Below are 26927 nucleotides of genomic sequence, written 5' to 3'. Positions count from 1 at the left end.
CACAATTGTAGCACTTGATCTTTGACTTTTCAATTTTACCAGACCTTAACTCCTTCTCATCATTCTTCCTGTAATTCCGTTTATCAGAGTTTGAGGAACTAGAGCCTTTTCTGGAAAACCTTTTTCTTTTCTTGAAGTCCTTGTAGGCCATCTTTATGAAACTTTTAACTAAGAGAGCAACCATCTGTAGGATATCTTCATCATTACCATGATCACTTTCAGTGTCTAAGTAATTATGAATTTGAGTCATCATCAGTATTTAATTACTCAGTTTCAGACTTTACAATCATAGACTTTCCTTTTAAATGGCTCTTTCTTCCAGATTTCTCTCTTGGTTTTTCTTCTACCCTGAGAGCAACTTGTCTTGTCCTTGGCCCTTTCCTCTTGCTTCTCTGCTCCATCTCCAGTTCATGAGTTTTCAGCATTTCATATATCTCATCTAACAATGTGTCTTTGAGATCATAGTTATCCCTTATTAATTTGACTTTCAAGTCCCACTTTTCAGGGAGTGTAAGAAGAAACTTCGAGTTTGAATTTTCTGAATCATACTTTTTATCAACAAGTGATAAGTCATTCATCAATTTCTGAAATCTGTCATAGATTTTAGTCAAGGACTTATCAGCTTTTGAGTCAAAGTGCTCATACTCCTGAGTGAGTATTGTCCTTAGATTCTTCTTGATAGCAGTTATATTTTGACACTTAAGCCCCAAAGTGTCCCAAATTTTCTTGGCTATTTTGCATCAAATCACCCTATTGGACATCACACTATCTAGACTGTTTTCCAAAAGATATTTGACTTTTGCATCTTTCATAATAGATAAAAGATCCTCAAGAGTATAATCCTTTTTATCCTTGTCAACCATCTTCTTCTGCTGACCAGGAACAACAACAGCCAGTTTCATGGGCCTGTGAGGTCCATCATAAATCATGTTCAGATATTCAGGATCTATTTCTTCCAGACACATAACCATCTTAACTTTACAAATATGATATTCATTAATCTTCAAGATTGGAACCTTGATGGCCTCATATGTGCTCATATTATGGTTGATTTGGTTTGTGGCTGGTGGTGGTGGGGGATTTTGTTGAGTTTCTTTGTCTTTCATTAATTATTATTTTCTAGATCTTAAATTGTTTGTGTATCAACAGCAAGCTCTGATACCAATTGTTAGGGCTTTAAGTAATTGTAGAGGGGGATGAATACACTTATAACAATCAAATAAATTAAATACTCAACAATGAAGAACAATTTTATATTTATGAATAAAAACTTATTACAAAAATCTCTCAAGGATGAACATATATCCTTGAGAGATGCTAGGTTATGTGTATGATATAACAATGCTAGACACATCAAGTGTTAACCTAATATGTGCCTATATACTGCACAATTGCATAATCAATCAGTTGATATGATATGCATAAATAAGGAATCCTAATACATATCCAACTATTGATTGCTACAATAAGTAAAGTCCTACACCGACATATCACTGCAAATCAAAGTCTTCTAGTTAGAATCAATTACTTCCCGGAAATCAGTCTTGACAGATAATGATAAACAAATGCTTATATTAAACTCTGATCTGTCAAATACTGATGGCTTCATAAACTCTGATATCTTCCAGTCAACAAACTCTGATGGAAAACTCTAATAGTTCTAAACACTGATATCATAAATTATATCTAATAATAAAAAAAATATTAATTTCAACTATATATTATAGAAATGGATAAAAATACGTGTTAAAAGTAAAAATGTCAAAAAAAATTAAGTGGAGGGTGGCTAGATGAGTATTGTGTGATGGGAAGATTCCTTTAAAATTAAAAGGAAAATTTTACATGGTAGCGATTTAACCTGCTTTATTATATGGGTCGAAGTGCTAGGCATTAAAAAAGGCCCAAAAGTATAAATTAGAGGTAGCGGAAATGCGAATGTTAAGGTGGATTTGTGAACGTACCATGTTGGATAGATTGCCAATTGGTTTTTTTTTCCGAAATCAATTATGAGTTACGTCTATTTCTAGAAAAAGTGAGAGATGTCAGTTGCGTTGGTTTGGCCATGTTTGGAAAAAACGGATATTCGTTCTAGTGCATAGGGTGGAGAATTTAGTGATATTAGTATCAAGAAGGAAATGGAGGTCAAGACGGACTTGGGCTGATCTTCTCACACTGAATTTGAGGGCCTTAAACCTTAGAGATGACAAGACCTCAGTTAGAAGAATTTAGTGTCGTCAGATCAGAGTGGTGGATTAGTTTTTGGGATTATTGATTATCGTAGTTCGCGGTTTGTATGGTTTTCAAGTTTTTATACTTCTAATTTAATAATTTTCTTTTTTTATTTCTTTTAATACTTATGTTAAATAATTTAGATAGGTTGTTTCAAACCTCAGTCATAGTCTTTTATCTGCTCATGTATGTGCAAAATTTTCACTTTTTTCTTTTCATTTAAACATATTTATTGTATGGTAGTTAGGTCGTGTTTTGTTTGAGTTTTTGGACATGCATGTGGTGAATTCAAAGCATCTAATTTTGAAAGAGCCCTTGAAAGTATTAAAATGAGTGTAATATGAGGAATAGAAATGACTTACGACAATTGTACTGGTAATGTATTACATTTCTATTAAAAAACTGGACATGTTTGTGAAAACAGTCTCTTATTTTTTTAAGTGGGGTAATACCGCATATATTATATTCATCCTAGACTTTTATGCGGTTTTTAAGAAGTTTGGTTGGTTTCATAATTAATAGTCAAATACACATCTAGCATGAGCTATGAAAATCAGACACGACTTGAAAACCGACACAAACCCGGCCCGTAAAAGTACGAATTGGGGTCGGTATTTTTGACTTTCGGGTCGGATTCGGGTTGGGAAAAAAATTTCCAAAATAATTGGGTCATTTTCGGGTTGACACGAATTACCCAAACTAGGACTGTTTACTGGTTATTTTTTATAAAATATTTATAACATTGTGTTTAGTTACATTTTTATTTTCTATGTTAATTTGGCGTAACATTTTATTTTTGTAATGTTGCATATTAAAACCTTTTTTTATTGATTTATTTTAAATTTCGGGTCAAACAAATCAGCTTCGAATAATTCAGGTATCTACCAATTTACATTCATATCATAATTTTTGAATTCGTTTTGAATCGGATTCGGGTCGAATTTAAATATAAAAAATTCAGGTACATGTACCTCTAACACGGCACGGACCCCACCCAAAACCCGAAACACCCGGCGCCATGGTAGGAATTTGGGAAAGGACAAACGTGGGGGGTAGTTGCTAGTTACGTGCGCAAAACAAAGTTAGCTCACCCAACTAAAAATTTAATGCTTACGATTACCAACTACTGTAAAATTTAATTACGAATTATTGAATAAAAAGAAAGGAAAAAATTTACATTCTCGGGGGATGATAGAGTGGACATGAATGAAAACCCCATTTGACCCTTTCTTCATTATCTCCTGCAAAAACTAATCCTTATTGTACTTGCTATATTGTATTGTATGCTACCACTATATAGTTAGTGGGTTTCATACCATATCAGCATATCCTATGTTTTGGGTCTGTTTTCATTCAGACCACCCTTGTTGCTGTTTTTCATATTCTTCCCTTTGAGGTTTGTCTCCTTGGCTTTATTCTCTTCCAAACTCACCTTTATTGTCTTTCTGATTTTCTCTTACCCTTTGATGCTCACTATACTTGGTTTGATTTTGTTATGCAATTCTTGTTCTAAGTATATAAAAGAGCTATTATGTACCCTTTTTATTGTTTAATCAAGAAAATAGTTTAGTGTTAGTGATCAAAATGAGATCTTTTTGTTAGTTGAGCTAGATGCTCTATGTATGTTTAGACTTTTAGATGTTATATTATATAAATGGTCATGGGCAAGTTTATTTTTTATATAACTAAGCAGCATAAGCTACTTCTGGTAATTCATTTTGGTGGGATGCTTGTTTAGATTTTAAATGTCAAGTTTTCGACTTTATAGTGGATGAAAGCAACAGCTATGTGGAGCTTGTTCCTCAGAATGCCGGTATATAATTTTACTTACAAGGCCAAGATATAATTAATTTTTTGTTAAAAGGTTGTTTTATGTAAATGGGTTGATAAAACTATTTGTCACTTTTGCTAAACAGCAAGAAGATGCCTACTTTTTTATTTGACCCCATTTGCGTACTTGTGCTGGTTGGCCATACTTCACTCATGTGCTCGTTTTTATGTCTTCATTTGCTCTTGTATATACTTAATTTTTTCATGAACTAGAAACGTATATGATTAGTGTTTTCTGGTGCTATCTATTAGACACCACTATGAGCAAAAGAAACATATACAACTTGTTTATTGCATACGTCTTTTAATGTGAATAATTATTAAGCATGTTATAATTCATAGTACAACTGTTAGAAAATGGAGTTATTAAGTTCATAATTTTATTATGTTCTTGTTGTTAATTCCATAATCTAATGATTGGAAGTTGGTTCTAGATATCGGGACTTAAACTTTCATGTATGGGTTTAAGAATTTTCTTAATGAAATCCATAAGAGAAATGAAGTTGAAGTTAGTAGCTTGGAAAAGCTTGTTTTGAGAATGTGTTTGTCCCACATAGAAAGAAATAAAAGGGGTGTTGGCTTTATATAGTATAACACACATGGGTAGTGCATAACTACTAAGGTGTGTTATGGTGCGTGGTGTTCTCACGAGCCCACGCGCGCGCCGCCGCCGCCGCCCCGCCACGCCTCGGCTCGGCTCGGCTCGGCTCGGCACGTCACGTCACGTCACGTCACGGGTCGGGTCGGGTCGATTTGGGCGAATGTCTCGGCGTCTCGCGTACGCGAGGCGACCTGGGCGGGGAATTTTATTTCGTATCGATTTAATATAATATTTTAATTAGAATTTATTTATCAGTTGGGCTGGGTTGTGTCTGTTGGGCTCAATTGGACTGGGTCGGATTGCATAATTGGGCTAAGTCAGATACAATGAACCTAGACTTGTAACTGATGATATATATTCAGAAATTAAAGTATATATATATAAAACGGATGGTTTAATGTGTGGATTAATATATATCAGCTGTTACGATTTATTTTAAATGTGCAGTTTAAATTCATATATTAAATTTGGGGTGGTCAGTTACACTTAGCCTCTAGTATAAATAAAGGACTAAGCTGCTGAGTTTCACACACCACACCCTACATTCTCTTCTCCTCTTCCTCTCTGTTCTCTGCTCTCTCTCCCAAACACAAGTCAGTCAGCAGTTGGTTTTCCGGCGAGTGAGGAGCTAGTCGTGGTTGAGCTTCGAAGGTGCTGTAATTCAAAGCTCTGAGCTGTTTTATCCTGGAGGAGGTGTTGCAAGCATTCCCAGTGCAGCAGGTGGGGGCAATTATCTCTTCAAGAGCAGTCAGGTCTTCGTATAAGGCCTGACGACTCAGCTGTTCTTCTAATTTTCTTGTTGTACATGTTTTTGCCTCAAGCTATGGCTACTGGTACAACTTCTTTCCTTCCTCTACTTTTACAGTCACTGACATGCATGTATTTTACCTTCACGTTTTGTTTCAACTTGCTTGGCCTTGGCTTGTTTAATATGATATATAACTGCCTCTACGTTGCTATAATAATCAGTATTTTCAACATTCTTGAAGAGATAAGTTGTTATATAATATTTAGCATAATGTCGAGCGAAACTGAGGTTCCCGTTGTTGGTGGTGGTAGTGGTTCTGGTGCATCTGTTGTGGCCATTGATTGGACCACTTACAGTTTTCCACAAGCCGTTGAATTAACTGGCTTGCCAGAGAAGTTCAATGGTGGTGTAGGCTTTTCTCGCTGGCAGAAAAGAATGAAATTGTGGTTGACTGTAAAGGGTCTATGGCCTGTTGTGGAGTATGAGAAACCAGTGGTGGATCAAGAGAAGGCTGAAACTGTTAAGGGTTTTGCGAAGTGGGCTGAGAAGGATGGTGTGGCCAGGGCGGCCATTCTGGCTGCTCTCACTAACACATTGTTTGATGTGTATTCTTCTGATGCCTACTCTGCAAAACTCTTATGGGAGAAGCTGGACCAGACACATAATACTGACTCTCAGGGTCTTGAGAAGTATTCTGTGGCTAAGTTCCTTGAATTCAAGCTGGTGGACAACAAGTCCATGACTGAGCAAGTGCATGAATTCGAGATGATAGTGCATGCTTTGAAGGAGTCCGGAATGGACCTCCCTGAAAAGTTCAAGGTTATGAGTGTGATTGAAAAGCTTCCGAAGTCTTGGGAGGAGTTCTCTCTATCCCTGAAAAGACAGAAAGGAGAGATCACCTGGACCAACCTTATGCTGGACATCTCGGTTCAAGAACAACACAAGTCCAAACAAGGACATGTGATGCCAACTGAGGCCGGGAGCTCGAAGGTAAATGTAGCAACTGTAGGACAGAAAAGGAAGGGTGTGGCTAAGAAAGTTAGCGCTAATAAACCTAAGAGTGACAAGGACAAGGCCAAGAAACCCAAGGCAAACAAACCGTGTTGGTCTTGTGGGCAGGTTGGGCACTGGAGTAAGGACTGCCCTACAAAGAAGGCGAAGAAGGCTGAGGTGGTAGCACAAGCGAATGCTGTGCTTGCAACTACAAGTGGGCCCGTAGTGAACATGGTTGTTGGTGAGGCCACGGCTTCTGAAACCAACGCAGACCGGTATGTTTCCTACAACCCTGTATTATTTTCTACCTATCTGTCAAATGAATGGTTGATAGATACTGGAGCTAATGTGCATATTTGTGCTGATATTAGTCTATTTGTATCTTATCAACAGAGTCATAGCTTGACAGTGACGATGGGGAATGCTAGTGCTGCTCAAGTACATGGAATAGGAAACGTAGACCTGAAGTTCCCTTCTGGACGTATTCTATCCCTAACTAGAGTGCATTATGTTCCCGACATGCGTAGAAATATAATAAGTGGAAGCTGTTTAGTTTCCAATGGCTTTGAAATTTCCTTCAAATGTAATAAAGTAGTTCTTATTCACACTGGTACATTTTTTGGCAAGGGTTACTTGTCAAATGGTTTATTTGTAATTAATGCTGAACCCGTTTTGGGTACATTAAATAATGTTATTCTTCCTTCTGTGAATTGTGTTGAATCCTCAAGTTTATGGCACGCTAGACTAGGTCACTTAAACTTTGGTGCTCTTAAGAATATGATGAACTTAGAGTTGATTCCAAAACATACCATAGAAAAGAATTCTAAATGTCAAGTATGTGTGTCTGCTAAACAGATAAGGAAACCTTTTCATAACGTTGTTAGGGATTCAGACTTGTTAGATTTAGTACACACTGATATTTGTGAATTTGGTGGTGTGTTGACCAAGGACCAGTTTAGATACTTCATTACTTTTATAGATGATAGTAGTAGATACTGTTATGTTTATTTACTTAGACATAAGGATGAAGCACTTAGTAAATTCATTATATATAAAACTGAAGTTGAAAAACAAACTAGTAAGCTACTTAAAAAATTGAGATCTGATAGAGGTGGTGAGTATACGAGTAATGCTTTTAATGAATTTTGTGCAAACAATGGTATAGTTCATGAAGTTACTCCACCATACACACCTGAGTCTAATGGGGTTGCTGAGCGAAAGAACAGAACATTTAAAGATATGATTAATAGTATGCTTATTAACTCTGGGTTGCCTAAATACATGTGGGGAGAGGCTCTAAATACGGCTTGCCATATTTTGAATAGAGTCCCTCTGAAACACATGGATAAAACACCCTTGGAGTTATGGAAAGGCAGGATGACTAGTCTTAAGTATCTTCGTGTGTGGGGGTGCCTTGCTAAGGTGCTTGTTCCTGAACACAAGAGAAAGAAACTAGGTCCAAAAACTGTTGACTGTATCTTTCTGGGCTATCTTGAAACCACTACAGCTATGAGATTTTTAGTGTTAAAATCTGACATAGATGGTATAGTGGCAAACACGATAGTTGAATTTCGAGATGCGACGTTCTTTGAGGATGTCTACCCTATGAAGACTGGAATACCTGAAACGACTTCTGAGGAAGATCCTACTCACACATCAAGTTCTATTCCTGATCATGTGGAAAAGATAACAAATGTGGGGGCGGAACCTAGTAGTAGCTCTAGTCCTAAGGAACTAGAGGAACCAAGGAGAAGTAAGCGTGCAAAGGTAGTCAAGGATTTTGGAGGTGATTTCATCACTTACAATATCGAGGACGAACCTTTAACTTTCCGGCAAGCTATGGATTCTTCTGAGTCAAGGCACTGGAAGGGCGCTGTCAAGAGTGAAATTGACTCTATTGTTTCCAATGGAACATGGGAGTTGGTTGATCTCCCTCCTGGGTGTTCTACTATTGGGTGCAAATGGGTTTTTAAAAGGAAGTTGAACCCTGACGGCTCAATAGATAAGTACAAAGCTAGACTGGTAGCTAAGGGTTTTAAGCAAAAGGAAGGAATTGATTATTTTGATACATACTCTCCGGTTGCAAGAATGGTAACAATCCGAATGCTTATAGCATTGGCTTCAGTCCATGGTCTTATCATCCATCAGATGGATGTAAAGACGGCTTTTCTTCATGGTGAACTTGAGGAAGAGATATATGGATCAGCCTGATGGATTTGTTGCATCAGGCAATGAAAGGAAAGTATGTAAGTTGATCAAGTCCATCTATGGCTTGAAACAAGCTCCCAGAGATTGGCATAAAAAGTTTGATGAAACTATATTGCCTTTCAGTTATAAGATTAATGAAAGTGATAAGTGTGTCTACACTAAAGTTAAAGGTAATGAGTGTGTTATCTTGTGCCTATATGTGGATGATATTTTATTGATTGGAACCAATATTGAGATTATTAACGAGACTAAAGAATTCTTGAAAAGGCATTTTGAAATGAAGGATATGGGTGAGGCAAGTGTGATTCTTGGAATCAAATTGATTCAGTCCACTGAAGGAATAACCTTGACTCAATCTCATTATATAGAGAAATCTATACTTGAGAAATATGGTTATTCACAGTGTAGAATCGCTAGTACACCTTATGATTCGAAAGTTTCCCTTGTCAAGAATACTTCAGGAGTGCCTGTGTCTCAGTTAAGGTATTCTCAGATTATTGGGAGCTTGCAATATCTTGCTAACTGTACTAGACCAGATATTTCATATTCTGTGTCTAAATTGGCTAGATATACAAGCTGTCCAAACAGAACTCATTGGGATGCTCTTGATAGAGTACTTAGATATCTGAAAGGCACAATGTACCTTAGTTTACACTACAGGAGGTTTCCTGGTGTACTTGAAGGGTACAGTGATGCAAGTTGGATAGCTAAGAAGTCTGGTTCCAATGGAGTGACTGGATATGTGTTTACCCTTGCGGGTGGAGCAGTATCCTGGAAGTCGACTAGACAGACTATTGTGACTCGGTCGACATTTGAGGCTGAGCTGTGTGCACTTGATGCCACTGGGACGGAGGCTGAATGGCTACATGGGCTTATGTCCACGTTACCTGTAGTAAGCAGACCGCTTCCTGCGATTGCTATTCATTGTGATAGTCGAACAACTATTGACAAGATTAGCAGTAAAAAGCATAATGCTAAAACAAAGAGACACATCCAAGTTAGACTTAAGTCTATAAGGGGGTTAGTGTCTGACAGGATTATAGCTATAGAGTTCATAGGAACTCAGAATAATATAGCTGATCCTTTGACTAAAGGACTGGAACCTGCAGTAGTCCTTAAGTCAAGGTTGGGGATGGGACTGTCAACCCATCATAATTCATCAACAGTAGGAACCCAATACACATGAGAGGAGATCCCTCGAAGTGTATTCAATGTGGTAATAACAAGCTGTAAGGGTGAATTGGTAGTACCTTTGCTACATAGATGATACTCATGTATCTGAGTCTATCCCCTGTAAACCTAGAAGGTACTGTGACTGCTAAGAAAGTAAGAGTGTTACAACTCTGAATGGGATCAAGTCGTTAGACGAGATATTAGCAGTATATCTCTGGAGATGCCCAGCTAAGCGAATGTAATTGTGTGGTCGCAATTAGAGGAAAGGGTTATTCCTTGAAGCATTCGACGAACAGGATCGAGACATGACCATTAATGTCTCAAAGCCGTAGATTGGCTCCATAGCCGTTGATTTGTTGTTGTCTATGGAAAGTGGTAACACCCAACGGATTAAGATTCAAGGTGCAATATTCCATCTGAATCCGGTAGCCATTGAAGTAGAGAACTTAGGAGGGTTCAAACCCGGAAGGGTACCGACTCTGAAAAAAACAAGTCATGATGAGAAACCTGAAACGCATTTCTGTATGGATTTGTGGGGGATTGTTAGAAAATGGAGTTATTAAGTTCATAATTTTATTATGTTCTTGTTGTTAATTCCATAATCTAATGATTGGAAGTTGGTTCTAGATATCGGGACTTAAACTTTCATGTATGGGTTTAAGAATTTTCTTAATGAAATCCATAAGAGAAATGAAGTTGAAGTTAGTAGCTTGGAAAAGCTTGTTTTGAGAATGTGTTTGTCCCACATAGAAAGAAATAAAAGGGGTGTTGGCTTTATATAGTATAACACACATGGGTAGTGCATAACTACTAAGGTGTGTTATGGTGCGTGGTGTTCTCACGAGCCCACGCGCGCGCCGCCGCCGCCGCCCCGCCCCGCCACGCCTCGGCTCGGCTCGGCACGTCACGTCACGTCACGTCACGTCACGTCACGTCACGTCACGGGTCGGGTCGGGTCGGGTCGAAGGGCGAATGTCTCGGCGTCTCGCGTACGCGAGGCGACCTGGGCGGGGAATTTTATTTCGTATCGATTTAATATAATATTTTAATTAGAATTTATTTATCAGTTGGGCTGGGTTGTGTCTGTTGGGCTCAATTGGACTGGGTCGGATTGCATAATTGGGCTAAGTCAGATACAATGAACCTAGACTTGTAACTGATGATATATATTCAGAAATTAAAGTATATATATATAAAACGGATGGTTTAATGTGTGGATTAATATATATCAGCTGTTACATTATAATAAATCAGCTGTTACGATTTATTTTAAATGTGCAGTTTAAATTCATATATTAAATTTGGGGTGGTCAGTTACACTTAGCCTCTAGTATAAATAAAGGACTAAGCTGCTGAGTTTCACACACCACACCCTACATTCTCTTCTCCTCTTCCTCTCTGTTCTCTGCTCTCTCTCCCAAACACAAGTCAGTCAGCAGTTGGTTTTCCGGCGAGTGAGGAGCTAGTCGTGGTTGAGCTTCGAAGGTGCTGTAATTCAAAGCTCTGAGCTGTTTTATCCTGGAGGAGGTGTTGCAAGCATTCCCAGTGCAGCAGGTGGGGGCAATTATCTCTTCAAGAGCAGTCAGGTCTTCGTATAAGGCCTGACGACTCAGCTGTTCTTGTAATTTTCTTGTTGTACATGTTTTTGCCTCAAGCTATGGCTACTGGTACAACTTCTTTCCTTCCTCTACTTTTACAGTCACTGACATGCATGTATTTTACCTTCACGTTTTGTTTCAACTTGCTTGGCCTTGGCTTGTTTAATATGATATATAACTGCCTCTACGTTGCTATAATAATCAGTATTTTCAACAACAACTTCACTAAAGTGCCTTTCACAGGGAGTTTATCTTTAGTTTGTACAATTTTAAAGAGAGATGTTATGATCATTTTTTTAATTGTTCCTATTTATTGAACATTATTTCATTCAGATTCACTGCCTATAGTAAGACATTATTATTTTGTGGTGTTATTGTTTGCAATCTGAATATATATTTGTTTACAGGGTTGGTGTCATACGCTACGTTATCTTACTGAGTGAGATGGGAGGTGCAGTAGCAAAGCAGAACTTACCTAAGGCTTTAATGCCTGAGAAAAATCTTGAGATTAAAATAGTTGAGGCAATGCAGCAGAGAGAATCTAAAGGAACTTCCATAAAATCATTTAACAGCATTATCCTGAAATTCCCAAAAATTGATACAAGCTTACGAAAATGCAAAGCTACTTTTCAACAATTTGGTTAGTGAACTAGTAGTGCATTATATGTTTGATTATTTATATCAGTTGATCTACACCATGTCTTATTCTGAGGAAATATAGACCAATTTTTCTGAAGACTAATAGATTATAGACGCAGTACTCTAACACGTGGAGTGGTAGACCAACATCTAATTATGGGACTACTCTTGTCCAAGTTTTTTGAAATCCTAATGCTTGTTCATATAGCCGAAAGTGAAATTTTTTGTTTTTATCAATTGTCCTTTTGTATCTTGAAGCATTTTTCTTCAACATCAAATGAGTTATTATCCAGTTATGAGTAGTCATTTACAGTTGTCCTTTGTTGCTTTTAAGTGTACTTTTTTGCTCCATTGATGTTTGTATCCTTCCGTATTATTCTCGCTTTATAGTTCGAATTTAATTCTGATAGTAGCCCGTTAATTACCGCTAGATGAGGATGCAAATGGTGTAATTGATCAACAAGAATTGAAAAACTGTTTCCGTGAGCTGAAGATTAATTTCACAGAGGAGGAAGTCAGCGACCTATTTGAGGCATGCGATATTTCTGATGAAATGGGCATGAAATTTAATGAATTTATTGTGCTTCTTTGCCTTGTCTATCTTTTGAAGCAGGATTCAACCGGCCTTCCTGTCGTATCCAAAATTTACCTACATCATGTTATACTTTTTATTAAATGGCTTTCTTTATGATTAAACTGTTGTTGGGGTTATTGAATGACCCCATACTATAGTATAGTCATCCCTTTTCCTATAGTTCCACATGTCTCAAGATTACTCTTTTTTTACTTAGAATTGACTAATTATCTGAGATCCCGGACTAGTCAATTTCCATTTTGGCATGTTTATTTTTGTTTATTATATCTTAATCCCAGAAAATGTACCAAACATGTTAATCGGATTCTCTTAAAAGTTAAAACCACTTGGAGTTGTCATTATAATTATATCTATGCAAGTGACATACTAATTGAAAATTCTAACAAAGCATCACCGGGAAGCATATGTTTCTATCTTGTTTTTGTTTGTTCATTGATCATGCTGTGCATTGCCGTATTCCTTGACCCTTACTAGAAATCACGGATGGGATTACCAGATCTGGAGTCAACATTTGAGACTTTAGTAGAAGCATTTGTGTTCTTGGACAAGAATCATGATGGCCACGTCAGCCGTAGAGAGATGGTTGAAGCCATAAATGAAACAACTTCAGGGGGACGTTCTTCTGGGCGTATAGCCATGAGAAGATTTGGTCAGCTCTCTCTCTCTCTCTCTCTATCTATCTATCTATCTATCTATCTACCGCTCCCTCCCGCCATGAGAGGTATACTAGTAAAATATCTTAAATAGGGTTCAACATAATTATTTTTATTATTTTTTTATTTAAACTATGAAATTGATGCGTGTTTAGGTGTATCTTTAAGGATAAATATATGTATATAAAAGACTTGTTGACGAGCCTGCTTGAAGGTAATCAAATCTATGTTACTCGGACTCGGCTAGAAGTGTCCGACATGGATACGTGTCCGAGTATCGGACTCGGCAACATTTTGAAAAATTTACATGTTTTTGGCCTAAAATAAGTGTCCAAGTCAGAGTGTTGAGTGTGCAACACGGGTATTCGATGGTAAAATGAAGAGTCCAAGTAACATATAATTAAACGACTTGGCGCTTTACTAAGCATGTTCGCAACACAAACTACCCAATCATGCAAACATAAATATTTGATCTGGCAAGCCTGTATTATATAAGTTTTTTATGACTTGAGAATCTTAGAAAAAAAAATCAGGCAATGGCAGAAAAAAGAGATTCTAAATAGTTAATGTATATAGTTTCTGTCATTTGTTTGGACTAAGAACATTTAATTGTTGTTGCAGAAGAGATGGATTGGGATAAAAATGGAATGGTGAACTTCAAAGAATTTCTTTTCGCTTTTACTCGATGGGTTGGAATAGACAATGACGATGAGGAGGATGAAGATTTAGCGCAGAAGAATTGAATCCAAATGTTATTTCCTCCAGAGAACTGAAATCTGCAGCAACAACAATTTCTACTGGAATAACAAAATGGATGAGATTCTCATATTTTTCCATTAGTACAGTATAATGGTGCTATGCTCTTTCAATTATCTGCCCCAACCCCTGAGCACTTCTTACTGTGTCAGGTTTGTGTGTAAATATGATGGTAGAGTTGGAACTTAATGCAGGTAGGTTGTTAAATAAGAGAGATATTTGTAATTTGTTTTATTTGCACATTACTGTGTTGTTTTATTTAAGTTTCAATTTGCTGTTTTGACTTCAAGTACATGTAATATATATTATAAAAAGTAGAATGCAAAGTATAAATCATGGTTATGTGTGAGTGACTGGGGGGTGGATATGGAAAAAACTTTAAAATCTTCCTTTTTGTTAATGTAGGATGTATTGCACCCTATAAAAGCTTCTCTCATAATTTGTCCTTCATATAATATATGATAAACATAGAGCATGGAGGTGAGGACATGCCTCTTGCCAAGGACATTTCACATATTCCCAAAATTGCTGTTGCTTTGATGCATTGTCTGTTTCTCTCTGTTACTGTATTTTTCTTTTAAGGCAATCATACTCGCATTTCATAATAGTCATCAAAACAGCATGGTAAACAAAATCAGGAGCTATTCCACTCCTAAGCAGCAGTTTCTTGCTAGCGGGTTACTACGTTTGCAGATCTAAGCGCGAGAGCAACTAGCATCATCAAATTGCTTCGATTTTATGTCTATGTTACTGTATTTATTCTTTCATTTTGTTAGAGCATGATATAAAAGATAAGTCATACACAACCCTTTTCGTAAGAAAACGCAATTTTTTTTTTAATTTATTATTGTTACATGTAGATATATGTTTTAGAATCAATAGGCTACGCTGCATTTGTATATGAACGATATGTGACTTGGTAAATTACGATTTATCTAGCACTTATACATGAATCGATACCTTATTATGCTTACAAGTTTCACTTCTATTAGAACTCCCGTCGCAATTGCAATTCACTAGTATAGAATGAATCCGATGGTTGAGTCTGACTTCCAACAATTCCCCAGTCACCGGAAGGTTGGTTCACAGGGTTCCCATTTTTGGCTTCCCACAAATTTTGATCAGCCATTGAATGATGGAATTGTTATGTTATCTTGCTCATCAGTACATGTGTTTTTTTTTCTGGCTAACTATCTGTTTAATTCATACAGTTCTGTTTGTTAGTGTCAAATATATAAGCCTGCTTGTGTTTGGAATACAGTAATATAAATTTAGATATTCAAACACTGCCCTTTTCTGCAATTAACACAAACACTGCCCTTTTCATGTGATCCAGGTTCTGAGACACACATACATACTAGCAACGAGGGTTGCAATACAGCAAAATGTTCCATTATCGCCAATCCCCCCTCAAACCAGACTAAAGTAGATACTTCATCCTTGGACGTTGAACCCTCAATCAGCTTCCGGACTAATCACTGCCCAATTCCAGGTCTCTGCAACTCCATGAGAGCTCGAGTTTAAAGTGGCCAACGTTTGGGATCACATCGACTACAGATACTGCACTAGTAAATGTACTCCCTGCAACAAGATAGTACAAAATTAGATAACGGAGTATAACACAAACGAAAGGAACTACATAGACATCTCTGATTCCTCCTAGCAATTAAATTTGATAGCAGAACAGAATTCTGTTTCTGTTTTAAACATCGGCCTTTGTCTACCTAATACAAAGAATTTGTACCAGGAGTGTGACAACTCTGAAAGCCGAATTTAGGCTTAAACGCAGAGAATAAATCTGGAAGCAGGAAACAGCAAGCCAGTCAAACAAAGCAAACAGATAGTTGTGACACTCTGTGAACACCAAGTCAATGGCTTCCATTTGATCTCAACACTAGAGCTCTTCATCCTCTTTGCATTCAAAGGCTCTTTAGACAAATCAAAGCTAGCCCCCTTCATCCTCAGCTCTTGAACACACCTCGTCAGACTCCTGTTATCGCTTCGCTCTCTCTGCAATTGTTTCGACACTTTCCAGTACCTGCACAACTTCACCTCAACACAAAATATCAAAACAAGTGAAGTACACAATGACAAAATAGACGGTACCCACCATATATGACAAACATGATCATGCTCCTCATTAACATTCTTAACATAAGTTACTGATGCAGATAAAATCGTTAAAAAAAACCCGTGAAACAAAAAGAAAAAACAGCATAATTGGGAAATTTCTGATCGAATTGAGTTGAGACGTGACTCTTTTCGGGCAATTTTGCGACCAAATAAATCTTCTTCTCTTTGCCAGAGCTTGAGAAGTAAGAGGTGACCAGGGCTTTGGGAAATTTCCATCAAAGGGTGGTTTTGCATGGCGGTGATCGTGGTCATTGCGGAGACCATTTTCTGTTGGTGCTCTGGGTCTACTGGGATTTCGACTATGTGGTGAGCATTTTTGTGATCTGCCATTTTAAGCTAAGTTGTCGAAAATTTAAATAAATAACCGTACAACGAAAATGAAATAGAAGAGAGAGGGATGTTAGTAATTGCTTGAAATATGTGAAGAGAGCTTTTGAGTTGGCTAGTAAGATTTGATTTGTGAGCAAGAGTGGGGATTCAGGTTGTGTATATATTTGATTTTGTTGTGTAACGCCTGAAACTAACGGCTAGTTTTTTTCTCTTGCTCTATGTTGCTTTACAACGGTCAAAATTATGTAAAGGAGATCTAAACAATTTTGGGAAATTGCGGTATATGTTTTATATTTTTATTAACTTGTCTGAATAGTTTTAAGAAAAATTATAACTAAAATATTCGTGACTTTACTAATTTTCTAAATATATCTATATAAACAGGTTGCAATCAAATGCAATTAACGTTAATTGTTTTAATTTTTTGTTTTCAAATAAAAGGAGTTAGAGCAAGTCCGCCACTAACTTTCTTATAAATATTATAAAATATTAACTTTTAGCAAGTTAAGACATGATTTAATATTTCAACTCCAACAATAATCCCTAAACTCGTTCCTTATTATTATTATAATAATAAACTTGAAAAGATATCGGTAAAAAGTAGAAGAAACAGAAACAAAAAAATGAAAGAAAGAGTGAGAAATAATTCTTTATTAATAAAAGTGATATAAGACAGGGCTAGTAGTTCTTTAAAGATAAGGTATCAAGGTGATATTTTAGTGATTGTAGAGCAAGTCCAACAGTCTCTTAATAGATTTTTTATAAATATTATAAAATATTAACTCTTAGTGATTTAAGACATAATTTTGAATTTCAACTCCAACAATGTTCCTTATCTTCAATCCTTATTATTATAATAATAATAAATTTGAATGAGATATGAAAGAAAGAGAGAGAAAAGAACTAAAAAGATGAAAGAGAAATCAATTTTTTATTGATAAAAATGATATAAGGGATGACTTGTGTTTCCTTAAAGATAAGGTATGAGAGAAGTGTCTTAGTGATATAAGGAACCACTAAGACACTGTTGGAGTGCAATTTTATGTCATTTTCCTTATATTTGGATTTAAGAGCATGTTTAAGGGAGTTGTTGGACTTGCTCTAAGGGAATACTAAGAGTAAGTCCAACAGGGTTATATTCGGTTCCTTATAAATATTATAAAATATTAACTCTTAGTAATTTAAGACATGATTTTGAATTTCAACTCCAACAATGATCCTTATATTCCTTCCTTATTATTATTATATTAATAAATTTGAAAAGGTATGGACCAAAAGTGGAACAAAGAGAGTGAGGAAAGTAAAATGAAGAGAGAAAAATAAATTTTTTATTGCTAAAAATGTTATAAGGGAGCACTAAAAATTCCTTAAATATAAAGAATGATGCTCATTTTTAGTAATTTAAGGAAGTAATAAGACACTATTGGAGTGTCATTGTTTGTCAAAATCCTTATAATTGAACTTAAGAGCTCATATAAGGGAGCTGTTGGAGTTGCTCTAAGATAGTGTTTGGAGCATAAATTGGTGCCAAATTCCTTATAACTAGACTTGGCTTAGATAATGAAGTTGTTGGACTTACTCTTTAGAGTTGTAATTTAGCCAAAAAAATATAATTATTTGTTAGAGCTGCATTGGAATGATTCCGGTATAATTTAGTTAAGAAAATGCATTTTTGTATTAAAAATCCAAGTTTTGCAGATAAGGATCAATAAAAAACACTAGAGAAAAAAAATCATGTACTAATAAGAAATTCAATGGGTTAAATCTCAATATGGTCACTTAACTGAAGGCCACATATCAGAAAACACACTCAAGCTACCGGCGTCTCACTTGCACCACTGTAGTTGCAAGTAATGATAGGCCTGTTAGTCTTCGTTGTTGACTTGACGGGAGACGTTATAGTCGTAACGGAAGTTACACGTGGAGTGATATGGCAACAGGTGGCGGTTTACGTATACGCCAACTAAGCAGGAGGAATTATAATAGGGAAAAAGAAATATAAACTGTCATAAAACAAACAGAGAGCAATTAGGTGCGAGTGGAGAATTGGGGGAAAAAACCCTAATCATAAAATCGGTCAATTGAGGGTTAGATCATTCATAAAATTGGTCGATTGAGGGCGTTTATGAGTTGGATTACCAACCTACATCTTCAATCTCTGCAGTAAAAGGTATGTCTGTGTTGTTTAATATATGAACTCATGTATGTGTTGAGATGTATGTATGTGTGCATTTAATTTTATATGTATGTAGGTGTATATTTATGTGTTATTTTGTGTTTTCACGGCATGTCTACCACTATATATCTTCACCATCACGGTGATTTCACACCTCCTCCTACTGTCACTTATGTTGGGGGTAGAACTGAAGTTATTAAAGATTTTGATAGTGATTTGTTATCGTTTCGGGATCTTGAAGATTTTGCTGTAAAATATGAATATGATGTGAATGCTTTGGTATATTTTAAGTGTGATGGTCACAACTTTAAAGATGGGACTAGATTAATTTATGATGATGTATCTGTCAGAGATATGGTAGCATTATCTAAGCCCTATGGTAGGATAGACCTTTATGTTGATCATTTTGACCTTGATGAGTTAGTCAATGTTCCACACACCCCAAAACAGAGTAATAAGATTGCTAGTGTTGTGGAGAAAATTGTAGAAGTAGAAACAGTTGGTGATAATAATGAAAAGGAGGAGGATGGTTTGAGTGATGACACGGATGATCCTGATGATCCTGAGTATGAAAATGTGAGTGAAAGTGAGGAATCAAATGAAGAGAGTGAAGTTCCTGATAATGAATGTGGAAGTGATGATGAGTTGCATGCTATAAGGGCCAATGCTAAGAAGTTTAAAGACAGCCTTTATAATGCTATAAATATACCTCAGAAATCTCCAAGTGAAGACTCTAGCTTTGAGTCTCAAAACTTGAGGTCTCTGTCATCCCCAAGTGAGGATGAGAATTCTAAAATTGGGTATGTAGGTCCACCTAACCCCAAGAAAAGAAGAGCATTTAAGAAAATTGGAGGTAGGGATGAGGTTCCAAAATGGGAAGTTGGGATGAAATTTGTGAGCATGGCTGAATTTAGGGAGTCTGTGAGGAGATATGGTGTCCTTGAGAGAAGAGGGGTTCAGTTTGTTACTAATGATGGTAAAAGATGCCAAGTATGTTGTGAGGGAGAGTGTCCCTTCTACATGTGGTGTAGTAGGGACAAAGACAGTGAGACATGCACAATCAAAACACTTGTTGACTCACACTTGTGCACTAAACCATACAGTAACAAAATGGCAACAGCTAGATACTTGTGTGATTTGTTTGGAGATAGGATTAGAAAGAACCCTCAGTGGAGTTGTAAGGAGATGGCTGAGACTATAAAAATGAATTGGAAATTCAAGTTCCTAAGATAAAGATTCTTAGGTTGAGAAAAATGGCACTTGAAGGAATTGCAGACAGTCTTAAACAACATTATTCAAGGGTCAGAGATTTTGGTCATGAGGTCCTTCTTAGTAATGCTCGCAACACTGTAAAAATTTCAACAACCAGATTGAATGAAGAGGATCCTGTCAAGTTCAAGAGGATATATCTATGCTACTTTGCTCTGAAAAGTGGCTGGAAGGCTGGTTGTAGAAAAGTAATAGGATTAGATGGATATTTTCTTAAAACAGTTTGTGGTGGTCAGTTATTATCTGCTGTTGGAAGGGATGGAAACAACCAAATGTTTCCAATTTGTTATGCTGTTGTTGAATCTGAGAACACAGATTCTTGGAGATGGTTTATTTCCTTGATGAGGGATGATTTGGATTTAGAAGATGGCTTTGGATTGACAATAATAAGTGATCAGTAGAAGGGATTAGAAAATGCTGTGAATGAGCTCCTACCATCTGTTGAACACAGACTCTGCACAAGGCATCTTTGTGCCAACTTCAAGAAGAAGTAATGTTACTTACCTTACTCTTCAATTTCTTTACTCCACTGTTTTTATTTCAAGTGTAATGTTTCTAATGCTTCCACTTATGTCAGGTTTAATACTGGGATTTTGAAGAGGTGCTTTTGGACAATTGCATTATCAACACACAAGGTGGCTTATGCAAGAGGTATGAGAGAACTTGAAAAACATTCTAAGGCTGCCCATGCACACCTGTCAAAGTTTGACCCCAAGCAATGGTGCAAATCTCATTTTGTAACCCATTCCTTGGTTGACAATACAGACAATAACATGTCTGAAAGTTTCAACAACTGGATCATCAATGAAAGGTACTTACACTTAACTTTTTTTAATGTTTTGTGTCCCCTGTACATGTAACTATTTTGATCACAGTCTATTTTATGGACTAGGTTTATGCCCCTGCTTACAATGCTACAAGAGATTCACTATAAGCTGATGACAAGAATGACTACAAGAAGGGATGAGATGCTGAACACTAATCTCCAGATATGTCCCAGAATTAAGAAGAAATTGGATTTTCTAGTCACAGAATCAAGAAAATGGTCTGCTGCTTGGGATGGGGCCAAGAAGTTTCAGGTGAAGAGTGGAACAAGATCTATAACAGTTGATTTGGAGAATGGAAGTTGTGACTGCAGAATGTATGATCTCACAGGCATACCATGCCATCATGCCATTGCTGCTATCCACTCAAGGAGACAAGAACCACTTGACTATGTGTCTGAGTACTATAAAAGGGATAAATACCTTGCTACCTACAAATTTTCACTGGAAGCAATGAAGGGGGAAGAATATTGGGATTTCCACTCAATTGAAATAATGTTGCCACCAGATATTCCTAAAAAACTAAGAGGAAGGCCCAAGAAAATGAGGAGGAGAGAGGAGTGGGAGGGAGATAGCAGAAGTCAAGCAACACCATCCCCTGGAGTTTTACTACAGAGGTTCACCAATAAGAGAGTAATACATTATAGTAATTGCAGACTTCCAGGCCATAGAGTCTCTAAATGCCCAACTAAGAAGTCTGGTGAGAATGAAGTTGCACCTGATGAAGAGGCAAGTAAGAAAAGAAAAGACAACACCACAGAACCTGTGAACAAGTCAGCCAAGGAGAAGAAAAGGCAAAAGCTAGCTGTGAGAAGGCCTCAAAAAGGAATTAAAATTAATGAGCCACAAACTCAAAGCTCACAGACTGGTGCTAAAAAGGTAAATGAGCCACCATATAAAGGTAAAGGGAAGTTGCCTATGCAGGAGGAAGAAAAAGATGACAGTGATGAAAGTGAGATAGGTGAAGAAGATGTATGGAGATTGTTTGAGCAGGATTATACAAATGATGAAGCTGATCACCAGGAAAGGGAGGATGCAGAGAAGTGTCAAGGCATTGATGATTTAATTGAGGAAACAATTTCAACATTTAGGATGAAACAGAAGAAGGCCAAGGCAGTGGCTGAAGGTGGAACAGAAGGAGTTCAGATGGCTGATGATGAGCCCCTTGCTTTCTTTAAGAAAGTTCCAAGAAAGAAGATGCCTTTGGTGAAAGGTAAGGGTGCAGATGAATGGGAGGTTAGTGGCAAGGACTATGCTCAGTTCAGTGAGAAACTTAGAGGTCCTATAGGGACAAAGGCTGTGTTCATGCCTACACCAGGATTGGTCCCTTTCAGACCACCAAGATGTACATCACCTGCAAACATACCATCTACAAGAGCTAAACAGAGCAGTAGTTCACCAGAGAAAAGGACTTATGCATTTAGACTAAGCACTGAGTTAAAGAGGCTGAGTGGGTTCAAGAACACTCCAGAAGATCCAATTAACCTAGCTGAGTGAATCAAGTTTGCATTTTAGGCCTAAACATTATGACTTTAAGACATTGGATTTGCTTTTGATGTAATTTTATTATCTGTGCTGGTTTAAGACCTTGGATGTGCTTTTGATGTAATTGTAAGACTTCTTTGGATTTGGTATTCAAGACTTATTGGCTAATTTATGCTATTTATTTAGATTTTTGTCATGTTACTCTCAACTGTTATATGTCAAAATTTATTATAATTGTCATGACAAATTGCAAAGTAGTACAAGTAGCAAAATTTGGTCTTTATGACCTTTTCATTCATTGCATATATGTCAAACATACAACACATTCTGATCAAAATAATTACTCCTAACCACCATTACACATACACATTTACTGCTATAAACCAACTACTACATGTTCATCACAAATGCAACCACCAACACAGCTACCAATATACAAATCTTCAATTGTCTTTTCATTTTTTGCTTCTCAGCCTCCAACATAATTCTATCATCAATCAGCACTTTTCTTTCTTCCTTCAAAAGCTTCTTTTTTTCAACACTCACGGATAAATCATCTTCAACAAGCTTCAACTTCTCCTTCAAATAAATCCTCCTGTGATTTAAGTGAGTAATCACTTCCAAAGCTCTTGGACAGAAATCCTCTTCAAACCATTGAAAATAATGACATCCTAGCCCTTCCTATAATTACAAACCACCATAATTTAAAAAAAAATTATCAAGTGTTCAATGCAAACAAATTATTACCTTAGCTATGTGACAAGTATAGAATCGCCTTCTAGGATTTTTTAAAGTCCAAGAAACACAAATTCTAGCTTGTCTCCCACAAAAACACAATTTATGTTCTTCCTTCTTCACCGACTGCAGAGAGGAGGAACTTCCGGTGCTTCTACCCATGGGGCTTCTATTGGTTGACATATCAGCAATAGCTATATAATCCGAATTGAAGTGAAATGAAGAGAATTTGTATTTGGGTTCATTCAACAATCAAGAACCCTAATTGTTATATATATATTGACTCAGCTGTAAAAGAAGTAGCCGTTGCAGTCAGCCACGTCAAAAAAAAAAAGAACCGTTACATACACGCTGTCAAACAGATGCATGCCACGTCAATTCTCCCGTCAAGTCAACAACGAAGACTAACGGGCCTATCATTACTTACAACTACAGTGGTGCAAGTGAGACGCCGGTAGCTTGAGTGTGTTTTCTGATATGTGCCCTTCAGTTCAGTGACCATATTGAGATTTAACCCAAATTCAATGTCATAGATAACACTCCTGGCAGGGGAACAAAATCATGCATGGAAGGTCTACTCCTCCTGGAATAAAGAAAGAAAAGGGCTTTTAACTTGTTGGCATTGTGGTGAATCATAGATGGATGATCGACATATAAATGCATGGTTCTCTTCTCCTCCATCTGCGATGACTATACAGTATTTAACGAAGCAGATGCACAGAAAGCTCTGCAAATAAAAATATGAGAAAGAAAGGCTTTTGTAATAGCAATGTTCAATCTAGGTGTCAATGTTATGAGCATATAATCTTATTTATAATAAGGGAATGATTAGTTGGCTGACAAAATAAGAGAATGTTAACACACCAACACACCTTATTCTAATAATGACAAAATAGGAAAACAGAAAGTAGTTACTCTACGTAGTAAATACCACATATGAGTAATATTATTATTAAAAAGTAAAATTTCAATATTGGCATATTGTTACTTTCTTTTCTATCACCCATTCAAGCTGGTGATGCAGTAGAAGTGGATCTCAGAACTTACTGTAGTGTTGATGATGAAGTTTGACAGGCAAGATTTTAGTAAGAACATCTGCTACTTGAGCATTAGAAGAAGTGTAGGAAGTGATGATGTTGCCAGCTTGGATCGGTTCTCTAACATATTGACAGTCCAGTTCTACATGTTTTATCCGCTCATGTAAAACTGGACTAGCAGCAATGGTTAATGCAACCTTGTTGTCACATCTGAGCATCGTGGGAGGCAAATTTTTGAGACCTAAGTCTTTGAGAAAAGCATAGAGCCAGGTAATCTCACACGTGGTAAGGGCCATAGCCCTGTACTCAGCTTTGGCTGAAAACCTTGACATCACAGGTTGCTTCTTAGACTTCCAGGAGATAGGGGAATCACCCAGAAATATACAATATTCAGTTACTGATATCCGTCTCATAAGACATGAGGCCCAATCGCTGTCATAATAGGCAGTTAATTGTGCAGCAAAAGAAGAAGCAAGTAAAATTCCTTGTGAAGAAGTCCCAATCAGATATCTTAACAATCGTTTGGCAACTTGAAAATGAAATTGAGGCTGGTTGTTGCATGAACTGAGACAAGAGTTGCACAGTGTAGGTAATATCTGGTCTGGTGATGGTCAAGTAGATCAACTTGCCAATCAGCCTCTGATAAACAGTAGGATCAGACAATAATTCACCATCGCCTGCAATCAATTTCACATGTGGATCCATAGGCAGAAGAACAAGCTTAGCTGTAAACAAACCGTACTATTTCAAGATGTCACAACTATACTTCTTTTGACACATGAATATGCCAGCAGCATCTCTATGTATTTCCAAACCAGGAAAGTAAGTCAAAGGGCCCAGATCTTTCATGTGAAAGGTTTGGGACAACATAGTTTTCAAATTATTTATAGAGGTAGAGCGATTGCCAATAATTAGCAAATCATCCACATAAGCAAGAACTAGAATAATGATAGTTGAGGTGTGATGAATAAACAAACTATAGTCAGTCTTAGACTGAACATATTGCATACGAAGTAGTGTAGAAAATAATTTAGCAAACCAATTTCGAGGGGTTTGTTTCAAGCCATATAAGGATTTTTTAAGTTTGCAAACTAGAATAGTAAAGGAATTGCTTACAAAAGTGGTTGTGATTCTACAACCCAAGTGTGTATAACCTGATGGCATTTTCATGTAGACATCTTCAGATAGATCACCGTGCAAAAAAGCATTTGAAACATCCATTTGGCACGTGATCCAATTCTCCATAGCAACTACAACCAGAAGGGTTCGAATAGTGGTTAATTTAGCCACTTGAGCAAAAGTTTCTGCAAAATCAATATCATACTTTTGATGATAGCCTATGTTAGATATATTTGATAATGTCATGGCTAATATGTTTTATGTTTAGATTTCAGATCTTATTTGAACAGAACAAATCAGTACTTAACTGATCAGTACTTATACTGGACGTCAGAACTTAAGGGATATCAGTACTTATGTTATCAGGAGATAAGCATCAGGAGATAGATATCAGAACTTAAGTGCTGAAGGACGATCAGATAAGGACAGTAGCTGATTAAAGTTAAGAAGATCAAGATAAACATAAGAAGAGATATGCATGAAGAAGGAATTCCGTAAAGAATGGAATACTTGGAAGGAAAGATATCTGATTGATATATATTAGGAAGCAGAATTATATTCCATATCAATTAGCGATTATCTTGTAACTGTGTAATATATAAACACAGACATAGGGTTTACACTATAAGTGTTATCATTATCGAGAATATTATTTACTGTAACCCTAGCAGCTCTCGTGATATTTTGTTCATCACTGAGAGATAACAGTTCCAGATTGTAACAGAGTTTATTGTTTCAATAAAGTTTGTTTTCTGTTACATAAGTTCTTGAATTTTGATTTGATTGTAATAAACACTGTATTCACCCCCTCTACAGTGAAAGTGTGACCTAACAAGTGGTATCAGAGCCTTCTGTTAACACACATACAGTTAAAGATCCAAACACAATCATGTCTGACACAGAAACTCCAACTAAGCCTACCAAAACTGAGGAATCGTCAAAGACATCAACTCAGAGTCGATATGAGACTATCAGAGTTCCCATATTGAGACCATCTGAATATCCCATATGGAAGGTAAGGATGACCATGTTTCTGGAAGCAACAGATCCAGAATACCTTGATAGAATCAAGGAAGGGCCTCACAAACCTACCAAGCTCGCTGTTGTAGTTGCAGGTGAAGCAGCAAAGACCGTACCAAAGGAAAAGAGTGATTACACTGCTGAAGATATAGCATCTATTGCTAAGGATGCCAAGGTACGACACTTATTGCATAGTGCCATTGATAATGTAATGTCAAACAGGGTAATCAACTGCAAGACTGCTAAGGAGATATGGGATGCACTGGAGACAAGGTGTCAAGGAACTGAAACAGTTAAGAAGAACAGGAAGACAATACTCACTCAAGAGTATGAACACTTTGACTCTAGGACTAATGAGTCATTGACTGATGTATATGATAGATTTGTCAAACTCTTGAATGACTTGTCATTGGTTAATAAGGAGTATGATCTTGAAGATACAAACCTTAAATTCCTGTTAGCTCTTCCTGAATGTTGGGATTTGAAGGCAACAACAATAAGAGACAACTACAATCTTGATGAAACAACTCTTGATGAAATCTATGGAATGCTCAAGACTCATGAACTTGAGATGGAACAAAGAAGCAAGAGGAAAGGAGGAAAGTCAAGGACGGTTGCTCTCAAGGCTGAAGAGGAATCCCCCAAACCACCTTCCTCAAAGAAAGACAAGGGTAAAGCTCTTATCATAAAGTCTGATACTGAGTCATCAAGTTCTGAGAGTAATGATGACTCAGATTCTGAAAGCTTGCCTGAAACTGATGCTGATGAGGAGATGA

The 26927-nt window shown here is 36.9% G+C and overlaps 2 protein-coding genes across 4 annotated transcripts; one reads left to right on the top strand and one right to left on the bottom strand.

Moving 5' to 3' along the window:
- Positions 1–3406: 3406 nt before the first annotated feature.
- LOC141708469 (putative calcium-binding protein CML21) lies at positions 3407–14372 on the top strand. 2 transcript variants are annotated; one of them, XM_074512121.1, is made up of 5 exons: positions 3407–3625; positions 11788–12020; positions 12451–12653; positions 13089–13263; positions 13889–14372. In XM_074512121.1, the coding sequence occupies exons 2-5, from the start codon at positions 11825–11827 to the stop codon at positions 14008–14010; spliced, it is 696 nt and encodes a 231-aa protein (XP_074368222.1). In that variant the 5' UTR covers positions 3407–3625; positions 11788–11824; the 3' UTR covers positions 14011–14372. The 2 variants fall into 2 exon arrangements, with proteins under 2 accessions (XP_074368222.1, XP_074368223.1); XM_074512122.1 differs by lacking the exon at positions 3407–3625 and adding an exon at positions 11304–11449.
- Positions 14373–15279: 907 nt separating this feature from the next.
- Positions 15280–16624, bottom strand: LOC141708470 (uncharacterized). Of its 2 annotated transcripts, none has more exons than XR_012569499.1 (2): positions 15748–16624; positions 15280–15604 (listed from the first exon to the last, which is right to left on the bottom strand). XR_012569499.1 is itself a non-coding variant. In XM_074512123.1 (2 exons), exon 1 carries the CDS (start codon positions 16484–16486, stop codon positions 15803–15805), a length of 684 nt encoding a protein of 227 aa, XP_074368224.1. In that variant the 5' UTR covers positions 16487–16623; the 3' UTR covers positions 15280–15604; positions 15768–15802. The 2 variants fall into 2 exon arrangements, 1 of the variants encoding a protein (XP_074368224.1); XM_074512123.1 differs by having other exon boundaries at positions 15768–16623.
- Positions 16625–26927: the final 10303 nt, after the last annotated feature.

This window comes from Apium graveolens, chromosome 2 (genome assembly GCF_009905375.1).
Source record: "Apium graveolens cultivar Ventura chromosome 2, ASM990537v1, whole genome shotgun sequence".
NCBI lineage: Eukaryota > Viridiplantae > Streptophyta > Magnoliopsida > Apiales > Apiaceae > Apium > Apium graveolens.
The sequence above is the reverse complement of the archived record's forward strand: the minus strand, read 5'-3'. Positions and strand labels throughout refer to the sequence as shown.